Here is a 19,228-nt window from a genome sequence, read left to right as displayed (position 1 = left end):
TAGTCATCTAAAGTCCCCCAATGCGGCAAAAGCAAAAGACCAAACAATGCAGGGGCTAAACGCATTCGGAGTCGGAAAAAAAATAATATGTACATCTCTTAACGGAGGTCTGGTTACTTGTCATCAGACAAACGAGCGCTTCGTCAGAGAGGGGGTGTATCGTATCTCGTTGTAACAGGACTCCTCCGAGGCCCCTCTCCTCCGGCCGTCCTGCCCGCTGCGGCGGAGCCAGACCAGCAGCAGCAGCAGCGCCGTCAGCAGCAGGCTCATGGACAGGCTCAGCAGCACCCCCTGCAGGACGCCCGTGGAAGCGGCGGGCGCTGCTGAAGTAGAAAAGTTAAATGCACATTCATTTACCTAGCAGTTAAGTATGATAAAATTCTAATAAAATAAGGTTCATAGTGGTATCGATATCATATTGAGTATAACGCTCTTTAAAAAAAAAAAAAAAAAAAAAAATCTCGGTCATTTTTGGATAAAACTCACAAAAATGTTACAAAGAGTTGAAATTAATTCGGCCTCTGGGGAAAAAAAGACATTCTATTCGGACACCTGTGTGTTTTTAGTGTTTTAAAGGCAACGAGCGGACAGAGCGGGCTCCTTACGGGTGTAGACGGACAAGTTGATGTAGCAGCTCTGCGTGTGCAGCTTGTTGGAGGCGGAGCAGCGGTACAGACCGGACGTCTGGGAGGAGACGTTGGCGATCTGCACCCAGCCGGACATCTCTCCTGTTAGGGCGGGTTTAGCATACGCGTAAGCATACCATTGTCAATTTGCATGGAACTCGAACTCAACTGTACAGGAATGTGAAACGTTAAATACGAAAATACCACAGTGAAAAGTTTTTAACATAATATAAATATATTTTATTTTATGTCAAAAAAGAAAGCTTAAATCCACCATATAAAATCACACCATTCAACATGCCAACATGCCATTTCAACATGCGGGTGAGTCTGGGGACTGACCAAGAAGTAGGTCACTGGAAGTCAATTAATATGCTATCATGCCTTATCTGTAATCATTAGCATTTCTCTATCTATATTTAACAAAACAATTGCAATGTATTGCTTATTTTATTGCCTGAGGGTCAAGAAGACATGGAGTTTTTGGGTTAAAAGGGACCTGTTACACTCCTATTTTAATACAGGAGTACTGTTCCAGACCACAAAAAATTGTGCTCTGGAACATCCACTCTGTTTAGCCGAAACGTTGGAGCATTGACTTCATTGGTCCGCGATTTGCATTCCCCTTTGGTCCAAAAATACAACGTTTGTTTTTTATTTGCATAATGAGAGTTGATGTCGCAGAGCACACGCGTTTGAAGAAGTTTTCTTGTTAGAAAATAGCCACGCCTGACATTTCTCCATGAGCCCCCAGTCCCTTTGAGGCGCTGGTCCTACCGTCCATGTTGATGGGCAGTGTGATGCGCTCAGGCTCCATCTTTTGCCACTGGAGCTCTGGAACAGGGTGCCCCCCCGTCACGCTGCAGGAGAGGGTCACCCGGCCCCCCAGCTCCACCACCCCCTCCCACTGGCACACGGGCAGGGACGGGGGCACTGGAGGTACGCACGCACGCACGCACGCACGCACACACACACACACACACACACACACACACACACACACACACACACACACACACACACACACACACACACACACACATACATAGACATCAGAGAACAAGAAGTCCACCAAATCACTACTCCAGAGGACCTAGGTGGGCATCTGATTGGCTGAAATTATCGCTGGCGAGTGATTATGTCACCTGGGATGGATTCAAGCCAATTTGAATACATTTTTGTATTCATTTTTTTGCACATAATTTTGCATTATAATTGTTTCCATATTTATTTGAGTGTTTAGTTACACCTCAATGGGTTCTATCTACCATATGTTGCAGGCACTTTTTCATTATAAGCTAGCCTCCATGCACCCTGTCATTTCTCTTGCCACAATTGTTGTACTATTTCAGAATTAAATCTAAAGCGAGCTACAGTGAATTTATTTTCAGATGCATGTCATTAAGGTCCTCCAACACAAATAAAGAGTCAAGTAAAGTATCTCAATCATGTAGCATTTAGTCATGTAGCAGACACTGTAATCCACAGCAACCTATCGTGAATTTATCTTTAGACTCAAGTGGCTGAAGGACGGCCACCGCGGGTCGGCTGTGGGGCCAACATGGCGGCTGATTAACGGCTGATAGGACCTCCATCTGGAGGGGCTCACCCAGCACATCCAGGACCAGCTCCTCTATCCCCTGGTCCCCGGTCTCTGGAGGGTTGTTGACCACACAGTGGTACACCCCGGCGTCAGACCCCCGTGTGTCGTTCAGGACGATGTCTGCCTTCCAGGGGAGGCCTGTCGAACAGTCAGTGACACGCACGCACGCATACACACGCACACATACATACACGCACAAATATGCAGCACGCACGCACACAAATACACTATGAATATGCAGTACTTAAATGAACTCACTCACCCAAAAATACATTTGTTCTGTTTGTTTTTGTGTTTATTGATTTATGCTGAAGTTTTTGATTTAAGTTATTTCATAAAAACCTTATCTAATGCTCATGTTTATTGTTATGAGTGTAATGTAATATGATGTCACGTGTTTACCTATAAAGCCCACTCGTCCAATGAGGGAGGGGTCCTCGATCACCTGACCGTGGTCGTAGACGATCACCTGGAGAACAACGGATATGAAACAAGGACATAAGCACGTCGGTCAACTTGAATACACCTTCAAAGGGAACATGAGTCATTCGTCATATTAAATATTATAATCTTAATGCATGAATCATGGGTTAAGATCAAAACATTCAAGATTTGGCTTTCCCCTTATTTTAGCCAGACTCCAAGTACAAAATGTACTTTTCACAAACAGTTGTATGAAATCCCGACTACATGCGTCCAATGTGTGATTAACAGTGAAGCATAAAGTAAAGTGTTATTTCCTTCATTGGCTCAATATTCTTCTATGTATCTGGTTATTTAATCCAGAGCAGGTTTGTACATACATCTTTAATACGCAGGTAGGGATAGGGCATCTTGCTCAGGGAGGACTCCAGGTAGACGGCAGAAATTGGGGTTTGAACTCAGAACCTTTCAGCTGGGAACACCCTGACCAGGACAACACTATCCCAGGCCAGCACCTAGTGTTGATGTCGGTTCATGTTACCTGTATGGGTGTCATTGGGCTGGAGAAGGGGGCCAGGGTCCAGATGACGTTGAGTCTGGTCAGGGGTCTGGTGGTGGTGAAAGAGCAGGGCAGCAGGACAAAGTCCCCCTGGACCACCTCTACACTGAGCTCAGTGATGCTCACCTTCACCGCTGCTGGAGACCAGACACCAGGTTAGACACCAGGTTAGACACCAGGTTAGAGACACCAGGTTAGAGACCAGGTTAGAGACCAGGTTAGAGACACCAGGTTAGAGACACCAGGTTAGACACCAGGTTAGACACCAGGTTAGACACCAGGTTAGAGACACCAGGTTAGAGACCAGGTTAGAGACCAGGTTAGAGACACCAGGTTAGACACCAGGTTAGAGACCAGGTTAGAGACCAGGTTAGAGACACCAGGTTAGACACCAGGTTAGAGACCAGGTTAGACACCAGGTTAGAGACACCAGGTTAGAGACACCAGGTTAGACACCAGGTTAGACACCAGGTTAGAGACCCGGTTAGACACCAGGTTAGAGACACCAGGTTAGACACCAGGTTAGAGACACCAGGTTAGACACCAGGTTAGAGACACCAGGTTAGAGACCAGGTTAGAGACACCAGGTTAGAGACCAGGTTAGAGACACCAGGTTAGACACCAGGTTAGAGACCAGGTTAGAGACACCAGGTTAGACACCAGGTTAGAGACACCAGGTTAGAGACCAGGTTAGAGACCAGGTTAGAGACCAGGTTAGAGACACCAGGTTAGAGACCAGGTTAGAGACCAGGTTAGAGACACCAGGTTAGAGACAAGGTTAGAGACCAGGTTAGAGACACCAGGTTAGAGACACCAGGTTAGAGACACCAGGTTAGACACCAGGTTAGACACCAGGTTAGAGACACCAGGTTAGAGACACCAGGTTAGACACCAGGTTAGACACCAGGTTAGAGACACCAGGTTAGACACCAGGTTAGAGACACCAGGTTAGACACCAGGTTAGACACCAGGTTAGAGACACCAGGTTAGACACCAGGTTAGAGACACCAGGTTAGACACCAGGTTAGACACCAGGTTAGAGACACCAGGTTAGAGACCAGGTTAGAGACCAGGTTAGAGACACCAGGTTAGAGACCAGGTTAGAGACCAGGTTAGAGACCAGGTTAGACACCAGGTTAGACACCAGGTTAGAGACACCAGGTTAGACACCAGGTTAGAGACACCAGGTTAGACACCAGGTTAGAGACACCAGGTTAGACACCAGGTTAGAGACCAGGTTAAGCACCAGGTTAGAAACCAGGAACAGTTCCTTGAGATTCAAATTGAAATATAAATTATTGAACTTAAGCTCAGTTAACTCCCATACAATATTTCCCATTCCTAAGGGCGTGGCCTGTCCACTCTACGCCCCAGGACAGAGACAGGGGGTGGGGGTGGGGGGGGGCTCTGTCTCCAGGTTCTGATGCCCTATGGCCACTAAAGGTCCCTACACACCCACAACACACAGACAAGGCAGGCAGAGAGCAATGTTAAGCGCTTAACATCCCTTGAAACGTGCTCTATAAATGCATTTGATCATTATCATCCTAACTGAAATAATTATCCGATGCTGTAATAATTACCTATATTACATATAATTATGATGGTGTCGTTGGTCATTAATGTGGATGGTTTTCTGAGAGGAGTCTTGTGGAATATGTTCATAGAGTTGATCTGCTCATTACTCTGTTCCCTCATTAATACAAAACACCCTCCCCCCATCCCCCTGTCCTCACAAGCCCTGTGAGGACAGCCCTGTCCTGTGTGTGTGTGCCTGTGTGATCATCATGTCTATCGGCTGGTAATTACACTGGACAGTTTGCAGAGTTGGCCCAACTTATCAGACAGCCTGTCCTCATTTAAGTTGAGTTATTTTCACATTTAAATCTCCATCATTTATCTTGCATTCTTTCTTTATTTCAGCAAATGTCTCTTAAATTCGCCATAGTTTCTAATATTTAATCATATTATACTCATACATATCATATAATATATATATAGGAATGAAGCATACATCTAGATTCTTAAAATTCTAACTACATTTTAACCATCAAAGGCATGTGGAATTAAACCAGCAAAACCCAACTAATCATATTATTTAAAGGTTTTTCAGACCAGGGCATGTTTGCTCTCATATTTATCAATACTAGTACAGGTTATTCAATGCACAACACATCACATTCCCATAGTTTTGTAGGTGACGTCATAAATAATCAGCATAGCTAAATAAGTTCAATAAGCAATGCATAAGCAAACCTATTCTTAAGATAAATGTGAAGAAAATACAAATTTTGAATTAGCATTCATTAAACATTGTAATAAAAGCTACAATCACATAGATAAGCATACTCACTGTTGCCAAGGGGGATAAAGCACAGGCACACGGTACGTAGTAACCATCCTCCATAGCAGCCCATGGCTGGGGAAACATTTGGTCCTCTGCATCCATGTGTGGACGGATGTACAAGTTGAACAGCAGAATCAAGCATGCAGAAGTAATGTATTGAGCGATGCCACCAACCACGCTCTCACTCTGCCATTCCTCCCCCAATCGCTTCTTTTTTCAATGAGTCCCAAATAGCCTATTAGGAATAATGGTCATTCAATATAAGTACAATGACTGGAATGTGGGTCATCTCAGCATTATTACCAGCAGAGGAAAGGAGACTGTGAGCCAATGTCAAAACTGCCTAACGATGCAAAACAAATCTTTCTTATATATTCTCTTATAGGACTACACCATGGGGAAAAGAGCATTTTAATTGATCGTTGTTTTTTTTTTAAATCAATCAAAAAATTCTACCAAAAAAAAAAAAAGAATAGATGAATGTGGCTAAATCACCCCAAATATACATATTTATAAAGTAATCAATTTAATTCAATTGTAACAAGTTGCTAATGAGGAAAACGTTGTTACCCTTTGGCCTGTCATTGTGTGAGCCGATACAATGTGAGGACCTGTGTGAGAGCATATGACCGGCCCAGAGAGGGGCTGGCCCTCTGTGCTAACCTAATATCACAGATTCTATTAGCGGGCTGCACATCCCTGCTGTGAATGCTCTCCCCACTGCCAGACCTACACCAGGAGTCGCCACAGCTACTGGACACATTCAACATGCTGTAGGACCTTCAGTCACTGGACTCAAAGGGATCGGCTTCACTGGACAACACGTATGTACGCCATTGGTTGTTCGGTAAACTTTAAACTGGAAGAGTTTGATTCTAATACTGCCCTAGTAGTGTACGTAAGAGTGTGTGTGTATTGTGGAAGAACACACACACACACACACACACACACACACACACACACCGAGTGCCTGTAGGCATGCTTGTTGTGAAGCCAGCTCCATTGAGATCATGTCAGCGAGTAAAAGCTTTGGTTTTGCTCTGAGGAGAGATTGTATCTAAATCTATAATTGTTGCCTCGTGGCCACTATATCACTACTCTGTCATCTACAATTTAAATATACAATGTATATTTTAGTTACATTAGTTTTGCACAAGGTAAGAACTGCCAAATACAAAGCAAAAATGTCCTAGTTACAATTCCTTGTGCTATGTAGCTTTGTAATGTCACCTTGCATTTGGGACTCACTCTGTGTGGCATTTTTATGTTTTATTTCACTAAAAAGAAGAATGTCTAAATAATTCAACCATAATCAGCCCATAGGTCAATCACTCGTGCGTTTATTGAATCACAGATGGGAGAGGAGAGGTGTGAAAGGTCACCAGTGTTAGTGACTGAAGCCCTTTGAAACACACAGCCTTTGGGCTTTGAAGCACTGGATGTTTTTCTTCTTTAAATTATAATTATATCTAATTATTTTAATCAAATGTTATAGCTGCAGTGTAAGTGGTTTTAGTTAAAAACTCATTCTTCATCAGTAGGTAGATATATGGTTACATTAACCTTTTGTTCTTTTTCCCTTTTCTCTTCTAAACCTAATTTAACACAATTACCCAAGTGCTTCTTGGAAAACAGAACAAATCCTGTGCTCATCCATAACTAGATTTAGATTTTGAGATTGTTGCAATGTCCCTGGCTGCCACACTCTACATGGGTACCTTTTCTGGGCTCCTCCCTAACAAAGTGGTTGGTGGTGTTGGAAACCAGTTTATTGTAGGGTTTGCAGAAAGTGCTCCATGTAACCATACAGATTTCCCCCTTAGTGTGCGTGGAGACAGCTGGCTTAACCTGTTGCACATTAAGCAATCAATGTGCAACTGGTGTGCAGCCTCACCCAGCAGAGTCCAATCAGACTCAGGGCCAGGTGAGGCTGCTTAAACCAGCCATCATCCACACACGCTCCACAGAGCTATCTTGCCAAATTTGATAGCACAGAACCGGGGCAAACTTCACTGGATCCACAGGGAAATGTGTTCTTCCAGAGGGCTGTGAAGTCTTCTTCTAACCGTACTTGTTAGGATGGTGGGTGATTGAACTGATATCCAATAGAAACATGAAACGGCCGTTACGCTGGGGAGAAAAATAGACCCTTTAATAGAACATGAAAGGAGGCCGCCATGCAGTCATCTTTAAACCACTTTCACACCACGTCGTCCAACCACTGGCCTTCATTCCTTTCAGTTATGTGTGAGTGTTATAGTGCATTATCTCCTTTACATTCTATTTGTTTTTCAAAGGTGATTATATTTAGATGTTTCAATATGTAGACAACATGAGCCCCACACAATCCCCAGTAGGTCGCTTCAAGTAGGCATCTTCTCATATTTACAGATGTGTTATAACTGCTCATGTGACAAATAAAATACTTTAAAAGACAGAATTTGCTGGATTTGGCAAAGGAACGATGACTCACGCCCAGCTGTGCTCCGCATCTGTCGCCCAGAACGAGTTCAGCATGGAGGCCAGAGGCTTGGGGACACCGGAGGAGGAGACGACGGGCCAGAGAGATCACATCAGTATGACTGACTCTTCTTCCGGCCGCTACGGCTCCATCGCCGGCGGCCCGGCCAAGTCCACGACCCCCCTGGTGGGGGAAGCGACACTGTCGACCCGGCGGTCCTACCCGGCCGTGGCCGTCCTCTGCTACCTCAATCTGCTCAATTTCATGGACCGCTACACCATCGCAGGTCAGCCCCCCCCCCCCCCCCCAGGCCACACACACATGGCGGGTGGGCTTGGAACCGGGTTTAGCATACTAGATCAGGGGGCGCCCAGACGCTTTCATGCTGCCGTGACCCTCCAACACCACCTACTGGGGGTACTTTAGCCCAGGGCCCAGGACTCTATGTTCTTGCATTAAAATAAGCAATATATTCTTATTGCCATATGAAAAAGAAAAGTGAGATGATTCACATTGCTCTATGAATATCGTTTTTCATTCGACAATATTTGATTGTAAATATGTATGAAGACTGACAAAACTGAAGACTGGATCTCCTTTTCTGACGTTAAACATACTGTGAATCTATTGAAACCAGGGATGCATATCTTTTTAAAAGATGGTCTACTGGTGCGAGGAGACCCACTGCTTGAACGGTAGTGACAGAGATTGACGTGTTGTTGTTGGCCCTGTTGTTCTTTGTTTTCTAAAGGAGTCCTCCTCAATATCCAGAAGTTCTTTGACATAAACGACAGCACCTCTGGTCTTCTTCAGACAGGTATCCACACACGCACACACACACACGCACAAATATGATGTGTGTGTTTGATAGGCATCACACATGACATTGTAATCTAAAGAATAAGAGATTTTAAAAAAATGATTCTTAATGTTAATGCGTTCACAGTTTTCATTTTCAGTTTCATACTATTGGCTCCCTTCTTTGGTTACCTTGGCGACCGTTACAACAGGAAGTGGATCATGATTGGAGGCCTGAGCGTGTGGCTTGTGATGACTTTATGTGGCTCCTTTGTCAGTAAGGAGGTAAGACAGTTTTGCTATTGTTATCATACAACCTGTCTGTGGGTTAATATGTACCTGTCTGTGGGTTAACATGTACCCATCTATGGGCTCACATGTACCTGTCTGTGGGTTAACATGTATCTGTCTGTTGGTTGATATGTACCTCTCTGTGGGTTCACATGCACCTGTCTGTGGGTTAACATGTACCCGTCTGTGGGTTCACATGTGCCTGTGTGTGGGTTCACATGTACCTGTGTGTGGGTTAAACTGTCTGTGGGTTCCCATGTACCCGTCTGTGGGTTCACATGTGCCTGTGTGTGGGTTCACATGTACCTGTGTGTGGGTTAAACTGTCTGTGGGTTCCCATGTACCCGTCTGTGGGTTCCCATGTACCCGTCTGTGGGTTCACATGTGCCTGTGTGTGGGTTCACATGTACCTGTGTGTGGGTTAAACTGTCTGTGGGTTCCCATGTACCCGTCTGTGGGTTCACATGTACCTGTGTGTGGGTTCACATATATCTGTGTGTGGGTTAAACTGTCTGTGGGTTCACATGTACCTGTCTGTGGGTTAACCTGTGTGTGGGCTGCGCTCCAGTACTTCTGGGTGCTGGTGCTGATGAGGGCCCTGGTCGGGACGGGGGAGGCCAGCTACTCCACCATCGCCCCCACCATCATAGGAGACATGTTCTCTGGGGGCCGCAGAACCATCGCCATCTCCCTCTTCTACGTGGTCCTCCCCGTTGGAAGGTAGCACTCGTTTTACATTCATATGCATGATGTATGTAGTAGATATGATACATGTTATATATAACATGCAATGTTGAGTTTCCAATGCACACAGTTAGATCGTCTTGTCTGATTACAGCAACCAAGCCTTTTTAGTCACATATTCAGCGTGCCTGTGTGACTGGATTTTGCTCCCAAATCTCTGAGCACAGCAGTATTGGTGGTCCTTTCCTCTAACGAAAGGACCACCAATACTGCTGTGCTCAGAGCAAAATCTGAGATTTGGGAGCAGAATCAGGCCGCCTCCATCCTCCAAATGGATCCTGGACCCGTTATATAGTTTAAAACCTGGCTTACAGGAATCATATTCTCTGTTCCAAAGAGATGCATCAAAGAATAACCAGCTTGTTCTCTGTCCTCTGTTCCCAGCGGTCTGGGCTACATCATGGGATCCGCCATAGCCACCGCCACCGGAGACTGGCGCTGGGCTCTGAGGGTAATGTAGAGAAATGTCGACGAACTTCTCACTCCGCACAGTAGGCCCACACACAACAGGATATAGTGTGTTTGTATAGTGAGATCTGGGAGTTGTGAAGAGAGAAGCAGAAAATAATTAGAAGTAGAAAAGAGCAGAAGAGAGCAAGGTTTAAAAAAAGAATCAACGCCCAAAAAGTATCCCCTCCCTCTCTCTGCTCCCTCCCTTCCTAGGTTTCCCTGCACTTCAGTAGTGTTGCGTATATGCGCAGTGTGATCAAGAGGCTAGATGGATGAAATTGATGAAATGGATGAAATAGGCTCATTCAGAGGCAGGTGTAGTCAGCTCATGTCTGCCATGTCGTTTCATACAAGTTACCCTTAATCAATAGCTCTTAGATGTCACCTACAGCCCCTTTAAGCCTTCACTCTTTGTATTGGTGCTGCTTGGCGTTCCTCAGGTCTGTCCCATCCTGGGCGCGGTGGGCGTGGTGCTGCTGGTCTTCCTGTGTCCCAACCCCCCCAGAGGAGCGTCTGAGACCCGGGGCCAGGGGGTCACAGGGCGGAGCTCCTACCTGGAGGACATCAAGTACCTCCTGAAGAAGTACGGCCAGCAGTACCCCCATCCCATCTCTGATATCGGGGTTTGGCTGAGGGTTAGCATAGTGCTGGGAACGGAGGATCAATGGACCATCCACTCACTTGTTTATCCTTTTTCTGTGTGTGCATGCATGTGAATGCCTGTGTGTGTGTGTGTGTGTGTGTCTGTCTGTCTGTGTGTGTGTGTGTGTGTGTGTGTGTGTGTGTCTGTGTCTGTATGTGTCTGTGTCTGTGTGTGTGTGTGTCTATGTGTGTCTGTCTGTGTGTGTTCCGCGTCCCCATAGCAAAAGCTTTGTGTGGTCGTCCCTGGGCATCACGTCCATGTCATTTGTGACGGGGGCGCTGGCCTTCTGGGCGCCCACCTTCCTCAGCAGAGCCCAGGTGGCCCGCGGGAGCCGGCAGCCCTGCCTGGCGGAGCCGTGTGACACCTCTGACAGGTGAGCAGCACTCCCTTCTGACGTGCCGCTCGCCGGCCTCAAACACCTTCTTATAAACGCTAAAGCCGGAACCGTTGCGCTCGGTTATTGAAAGGCAACCAGAGCGCTGCTTCATATGCGGGCGGCGAAAAAAAAATTGCGGCCTGAATCCCGAAATCCCTTTTGCCGAAAAAGATAGCAGGACGTGTGTGGGACCAATCGCACGGCCCCGATAGACTCTCTTTGACCGGCGGAGAATGCAAATCCCAGACGCATGACGTCAACGGTTCACCTTTCAAAGCGAGTCGAGGCTGCAGACCGTGACCACGCGACTGGGGCAGCACTCTGTTTTATTCGAAAAAATAGCCGAGCGTGACGTTGAGTTTAAACCGTCGCCCCCGGCAACAGCTTCATCTTCGGCGCCGTCACGGTGGCGAGCGGGATCTTCGGCGTGGGCCTGGGCACGTTCCTGACCCGGGGGCTCATCGGCCGGGTGCCCAACGTCGACCCCCTCATCTGCGCCGTGGGCATGCTGGGCTGCATCCCCTGCTTGCTGGCAGCCATCTTCCTGGCCGCCAGAAGCATCCCAGTCACATATGTAAGCACCCACACATACACACGCACACACGCACCCACGCACGCACACACACACACACACGCACGCACGCACACACACACACACCCACACACACACACACACACACACACACACACACACACACACACACACACACACACACACACACACAAACGGTTTGTTCCACTTCCTAGCTTCCTCCAAACTGAAGGTTACCGGTGCATTACATCAGACATCAAATTTGAAGCATCATGCAAGGTGTGTGTGTTTGTGTGTGTGTGTGTGTGTGTGTGTGTGTGTGTGTGTGGTTCCAGGTCTTTGTCTTCCTCGGGGAGACGCTGCTGTCACTCAACTGGCCCATCATGGGTGATATAGTGCTGGTGAGTCTGGGCTTTGAAGTCGCACGCTCAACTGATTGGAATACAAATGTAATGACACCCCTGAGATATTCCCTTCACCCCTGAGGCGTTTGTCCGTCTGTCTGTCTGTCTGTACAGTACGTGGTGGTGCCCACACGCCGCGCCACCGCCATAGCGCTGCAGATTATGGTCTGCCATCTCCTGGGCGATGCGGCCAGCCCCTACATCATCGGAGTGGTGAGGAGAACGAGTGACCATGGAAACGACATTGTCTAATGATTGTGGATTAAAGAACGGTGTCGCTAGTTACACCATGAGAACTTTGTCTCCCAGCTGCTTTTTGGCAGCTGATTGCAGTAGGTGTGTATGTGCATGCTTCTGTTCTGCCAATGTTGGCGTTTAATGGTGGCAGACTTAAAGGGTAAGTCTGACAACAGCCAAACAATAGAATCAGTATTGATCACAAACTAACCCTAGTTCCTAAAATCATTATCGGGACAAGTCAAAGAGTCGCTATAGGCTTCCTGAAATCGGAACCAGGTTAGTGGCCAACATAGTCTTTGGAAGGTGAGGGAGAGGGGGAGGGAGAGGGGGAGGTATTCAGTGGGTAGCAATCTGCCACCTCAAGGCTACATGCTACTAAAAGACTGGACCTTTTATGTGGGATTTGAAGTGCATTGATTTTAAACTGATTTTAAGGGGGCTTGAAAATAATGCACACCCTTGAACCGTCATTGACCAATCAGGATCAACTATTTAAGATTGTTGTTAAATAGCAGTTTGCATGCGACTTGTTTGAATACTCGATTCCAATAACGTCATTCAGTGGTCATTTTTGCATAGCAGACCTCTGCTATGATTACCATACAGTTGCTACGGTAGCTGTTTCCAAGGAAATAAAATCGGTAGAATTGAAGTGGAAGCAATTCAATCATTTTCAAATCAATAAAATATACATTTGTATATATTCAGTGTCACATTATTGATTTCTTTAGTAAGGAGCCGTGTAATAAGCACTATAATGTACATTATCACAACCCGTCTGAAGGGTGATTCCAGCCCCCCCCCCCCCCCCCTCCTCCTGAGTCACGTGACCTCCCCACCCCGTCCCCAGATCTCTGATTCGCTGAGCACCTACGACCCGGACTCCCCGCTGTGGCGCTTCCACAGCCTGCAGTACAGCTTCCTGCTGTGTCCCGCCGTGGCCGTGCTGGGCGGATTCTTCTACCTGGTCAACGCCCTGTACATCACACGGGACAAGACGGCCGCCCAGCGCTTCTCCGAAGGTAAATGTCACACAAATAAATACAAAATCCCCCCCCCCCCCAAAAAAGAAGGACTTTAGTTGACCCTCGTCTTCCATGTGGATATATTATAACATATCATTCTAGGCCTGCATGGAAATACTAATAAGCTGAAAACCTTCTACTCGTGTGTGTGTGTGTGTGTGTGTGTGTGTGTGTGTGTGTGTGTGTGTGTGTGTGTGTGTGTGTGTGTGTGTGTGTGTGTGTGTGTGTGTGTGTGTGTGTGTGTGTGTGTGTGTGTGTGTGTGTGTGTGTGTTCCTCCCAGGTGAACAGCCCACTATGCTTCCTAAGTTGGGTTCACCTTAAATTGTTGGCATGGAGCCAACACCGACTGATATTACCGATAATGTTTTTTATCACTTCAGGAATATCATAATAAACACATTGGAAGAATGACTGAGACTGTTTCTCTACAAACCGACCATTGTTGAGCTACATCTACCTTCCACTTGGGGACGCTGTTGCACTGTAGTTTATATTAATTGTATAAAATGTGGCAAAAACGATTATGTGAAGACTACATTACTGTAGTCCGTCAGCCTTTCTGCTTTCCCCTCGGTCTATATCTGAGAGGGTTTATTATAACACAGTCATTAACCTCTAAACATAAATCGAAGTAATGATTTGCAATTGCTAATAAAATGGAATGCAGCTCCTTAAATAAATCAGTTAGTAGCTGGCTAGTAGTACAGTCATCACTGTCAGATTCGAGTATGCTCTCCTTCTTAGCAACGACACCTTCAGCAACACTACAATTAAACTCGGATTCATCTGTAGGCCTTATTAGGCATGATCCCACCAGGGTGGTAAAACATGCTGACTTCTTGGTTTATGGATGTTCCTGGCCAACTAATGAGCAGCTGTCTGACTATATGAGACCTGCTGCTGAACCAGGCCTATCCAGAGCTGGCCTATCCAGATCCATTTAGAGAGGGCCTATCATACACAGCTGCAAAACGTGTTCTCTTGAATGATTGAATGGTTATTTCACAGCACATATATTTTATTTTACTGTTCTTTCGTCGATCTCTGTAAGCCCTTTTCTTTTGGCCAAAACAAAAGATAATAGAAAATGGTTTATTGTTTATTCTTAAGTAAAAGGAGTGCCACTTCTATCTCTGTCTGGCATCCGAGTAAAAAAAAGATGTTCAGGCACACACGTATCCTGAAACCTGTCCAAATTGCACCATAGTAGTAATCGTAGCAGTACATTAAAAGTCAACTGAGGTTGTTCCACTAGATGGCGCAATTTAGTTTAAAAAGCTGATTCTGATTCCGATTCTAAAGCAGCATGCCTATCTCGGAGGGCGTCAAGTGGAGTATCCAAAGATGTCTATCATCTGGGAGGACGAGTGGAAATATTGGTTGTTTACTGCTGGGGAAGAACTCTGGCGCAAACGAGAAAGCATCACCATTTCTCACCTGTCAAGGCAAGCTGCACACCACATGAGGTTAATGGTGTTCTCTGGCACATTATCCCAGAAGCCGGCTTGACCTGAGTTGTACACCAGAGCCAAACGAAGCATACCAATGTTATGCAGAAAAAAGCCCTGGGTTAATTTATTAATGTGCAATTTTACTTGGAAAAACAAAAAAAGGCTTGGTGTTTATGAGTAAGAAGTTATTTTATGTTTTCCATTTTCACATTTCCTCCTTTCTGATCAGCTTTCTGTGGTGAGGTTAAAATCCTTAAGTAGGCTAGGTCTGTATCAATATATTCACTAATTTAATGGCCCTTTAATGAGTCGAATTAACCTGTATCAAAACATTCACTATTAGACTAATTTAAGCGACTATGGTAATCCTTACACTAACATCTATTTAATCTGTTTAAAACCATATCTCATAACTCACATATTCATGCAGTGTCCTCACTGAATATTAGCGCTTTTAGAATCGGCCTGTATAGAATTAGCCCTGAAGCGATTCTGCAACTGGACTTCTTCGACCTCAAATGAGTTCATGGAAGACGATAGGTTTAGCCTTTGCTCATCTCAAGCTGTTGTCAAGTCTCTGGCTTACAGTCTGACACACATGTCATGCATTGAGGAACCCCAACGTGACAGTGGTGTGTCAATCACTGTCAAAACTGTCCGAAAAAAGCAGTTAGGGAGAGTCTCGGGCCCCTTGGTAAATCCTCCTATTGTCAGTTCGTCACATATTTCCCCTGGAGAATGTTTAACTACACGGCGCTGGTGGTTTAAGGCTGCAGTCAATGTCACGCACAAGGTCAAGCCAACCCTGGAGTCCATGCTCATCCAATCAGGTGAGGAGAAAACCTTTGTTGTTTTATTTGTGATTACATTTACATTTACATTTACATTGAGGGCATTTAGATAGTTTAGTTAGTTTAGTTTAGTTAGACTTACAATACATACATTTGTCAGAAGAAGGTGAAACAATACATTGCTGTCGGTACAGTGAGGATGTTCATAGAACCAAGTGCCGAGCACCACTAACAATCGCTAGGTTAACCCATTCCCCGTATACAACAAAGCTAGCCAGGATAAGACGCTACACAACTAAGTACTGTAACTCAATATTAACGGAATATAACTGAATATTCTCTGCGACATTCACCAAAAATAAAGTACGGCGCTTCCATTGCATTTGTTCCTCAACCTCCAGGCCCGACGCGGTTGAGGGGTGGCAACGTGCGGAGGAGAGCTGGATCCTAACTTCCCAGAAGCCGCCTCGACGCGTCTTGTAACGGCGGAACCGTGACTACGCCGGGGAAATCGTTTCATCGTCGTAGACTAAGCGAGCGAGCCGAGGACGGTGTGTGAAAGCGCGGCGTTGCGCAAAAGTACAAGCACGTATGCCAAAAGGTATGTGCGGAAAAACACTGTGCCCTGCCACAGTTTAAACCTGCCATTAAAACACAATAGGTATTGTGCTGGAATATGTTTCGGCCCACTTTATCAGCATACCTCGCCGGCTTCCCCCTGTTGACCCCGGCCGTACAGGAAGCCGCCACAATGCCTAATAAATTGTCTGGCCGATCAATGCTGGAGCTGGGGGGGGGGGCCGATAGAGCCAGGAGCCGGCGGGCCGGGGGGGGGGGGGCTGATGGTGGGAGGTGGTGGCAGAGCAGGGAGCAGTAGCGGATGTGCTGGGTGTTTACTCAGAAACACTGGAACATTCCACTGTGGAGCATAGGGCCACTCTTTGGACACATCCACACACACACACACACACACACACACACACACACACACACACACACACTGCAACCATGATAACAATGCCTGCTGCATAATATCAGCACTGGAGGACTTGTGTGTGTGTGTGTGTGTGGGGGGGGGGGGGGGGGGGTGTGGGGGGGATGTGTGTGTGTGTGTGTAGGGGGTGTGTGTGGCGATGACAGTAGAATGAAGAAGAAGTGGGCATGGTGTATCTGTCCCGTATTCGCTCACACCCCCTCCTACGAGGCCGGCTAAGGGGGCCATGATAGCATCATCAAACCACATTTGTGGCCGTGAAGTGGCACACTCCGTCCTTATCAGCCCCCAGCAGGGTGGATCGCGTGTGACATCATGTGTCCCTCACGCCAGCGCCCCCACCCTCGCTGTTCAAGGCCTCTGTCAGGCGGGTGACGTCATATATACCAATGCGCCGTGTGATTCTCTGGAATTCAGCAGGCTTCCACCAGAAGAGCCCTGCTGTTTGTGTTTCCCCAGATAGCAGGACAGCTCTGTCGACTCATGGGTTCGACAGTAATACATAGAAAACATGATATACAGTACATGAATTCTTTTTTTGTAATAGGTTGTGACTAGACACAAACATGTCATGAATGTAACAAACGATAAATATTATTGGTATTCTTTAGAATTGCTACTATTTTGTGCAGAACCATATGTCTTTATTCACACAATAGAAATGCGCAAATATGCATTCATCTGATGAATACATGTTTAGTTAAAGTCTATATAACCAATAGAAATGCAAATAAGATGGATCATCTAGAGTGGTTGGTGAATTTGAACAGTCAGGAAAGCCATTTATCGTTGGGACTATGACGACATGACAACACCATTTACACATACAGACCAAATGCGTCAAAATGCATGTTTAAGATGCACTTCAGTACCAGATTACAGACAAAAAAGTATGAATGTAAATGAAAAGCAGTGGAGGCCGGTGCAGAGCTGCAGGGCTCCCAGACCCTTTTCCCACTGCTCCGTGAGCCTTATTCACGGCTCCATGTGAAATACAGCGGAAGTGTGCAGCCAAGGCTGAGGTTAGGCCCATAATGGCATGTGTGCGCTTTGGTTCCATGTATTTAGCATTCCTGTTTAGGAGGACCGGTGGTCACGGGGACTGTGAGGAGGAGGAGGAGGGGCCGTCGGCTCACAGAGGAAAGCCAGAGTAATTACAAAGATCCATCCCATCTATAAATACGGATCCCTGCCACCACCGCGTGGACACTTCACTGGGAAAAACATCTCTGTGTCCTCCCGTAGCCGTTCACAGTCCATCCCCAACCCGACGTCCTTTCACCGAGAACACCATTGCTGTTACAGTGATACACCTTTCATCCAAAGCGACGCTGAACTCCAGCCACAGATCACTGAGGAGCAGGTAGGGGTTTGGGCGTCCAGCACAAGGCGGCCTCCAGGTGACACTAAGGACACTGGGGATCGATCCCGGTACCTTTCAGTTTGGGGGCTCGAAACGTCCTGGCACATCACACTTAAAAAGAGTAAAAGAGAAACAAATAGAAGTAGCGAGCCATTTCTCTTCATGTTCCTCTGACTGTTCCTTTCACCTGCGCTCTAGAGCCGATGTATTTATGGTTCTCTGTGAAGGTGAGGGTTAAAGCACTCGCTCTCTGCTCCCAGACAGATACTCTGAGACGAATGACCCCCCCAAACGAAGGGTCCGGCGTCCTGGGCGTGGTGGGATGAATAATGAAACAGGTAGATGAAAGAGGTTGTCTGTGTGGCCCCTGAAGCCTATATTTAGTCGCCGCTGGCTCCCACAGGCTCTTCCTCCTGCTACCTGCGAGGACGTGTGAAAGATGCTCAGAGCACACCCACCGCACTCTTCAGTCCTCTGGCCTCCATCTCGCCACAGCGCTGGGTCGCTCACGCCGACGCTCTTATTGTGTAGTTCTGTCTACGGGTCAGTGAGTTGGTTTAATACAACATTTTTGTTATTTCTATTTTCTTATCCGTATTATGTATATCTAGCCAAGTGTGCACATACTAGGATTTTTTTCTGATGTATCAGGGCACTCAAATAAAAGGATATCAAAATGAGAGATTAAATATGCAAATATCTTTACTTATTTAAAGAAGAGAAGCGCTGCTGAAATGGGGCTGGTTTGTGTGTGTGTGTGTGTGTGTGTGTGCGTGTGTGCGTGCAACTGTTTGTGTGTGTGTGTGTGTGTGTTTGTGCGTGCAACTGTTTGTGTGTGTGTGTGCGTGTGCCTGTTTGTGTGCCTGTTTGTGTGCCTGTTTGTGTGCCTGTTTGTGTGTCTGTTTGTGTGTGTGTGTGTGTGTGTGTGTGTCTGTGTGTAAGCGTGTAAGGAAGGACAGTTCAGTTCATGGCTGCAGTCGGGCAGACTGCTGAGGAGTCAGCTGAGGGGTCAGGGGTCGCCGGTGATCACAGGGAGGGGGTCAGGCTGGCAGAAGGCCCACACTGCAAGCTTGAGCGCAGGCCAGACGGCTGCAGCCCCCTGCGAC

General features: G+C 46.5%; 2 protein-coding genes across 2 annotated transcripts; one reads left to right on the top strand and one right to left on the bottom strand.

The window, feature by feature from the left end:
- Positions 1-123: 123 nt before the first annotated feature.
- Positions 124-5,628, bottom strand: LOC311353901 (immunoglobulin superfamily member 11; the record flags this gene model as incomplete). Its single annotated transcript, XM_084473699.1, has 7 exons — positions 124-320; positions 606-728; positions 1,404-1,559; positions 2,236-2,367; positions 2,632-2,698; positions 3,194-3,348; positions 5,565-5,628. The coding sequence occupies 7 exons, from the start codon at positions 5,626-5,628 to the stop codon at positions 124-126; spliced, it is 894 nt and encodes a 297-aa protein (XP_084329825.1).
- Positions 5,629-5,827: 199 nt separating this feature from the next.
- Positions 5,828-13,844, top strand: LOC311353900 (protein spinster homolog 3-like; the record flags this gene model as incomplete). The annotated part of the gene is made up of 14 exons (XM_084473698.1): positions 5,828-5,838; positions 6,244-6,382; positions 8,062-8,305; positions 8,771-8,836; positions 8,966-9,102; positions 9,677-9,828; positions 10,237-10,303; positions 10,743-10,885; positions 11,166-11,318; positions 11,706-11,895; positions 12,189-12,254; positions 12,372-12,470; positions 13,348-13,519; positions 13,804-13,844. 14 exons carry the CDS (start codon positions 5,828-5,830, stop codon positions 13,842-13,844), a joined length of 1,680 nt encoding a protein of 559 aa, XP_084329824.1.
- Positions 13,845-19,228: the final 5,384 nt, after the last annotated feature.

This window comes from Micromesistius poutassou, assembly GCF_964030765.1.
Source record: "Micromesistius poutassou genome assembly, chromosome: 10".
Taxonomy (NCBI): Eukaryota; Metazoa; Chordata; class Actinopteri; order Gadiformes; family Gadidae; genus Micromesistius; species Micromesistius poutassou.
Note: the sequence above shows the minus strand (reverse complement) of the source record. Positions and strands in the feature narration are given on the sequence as shown.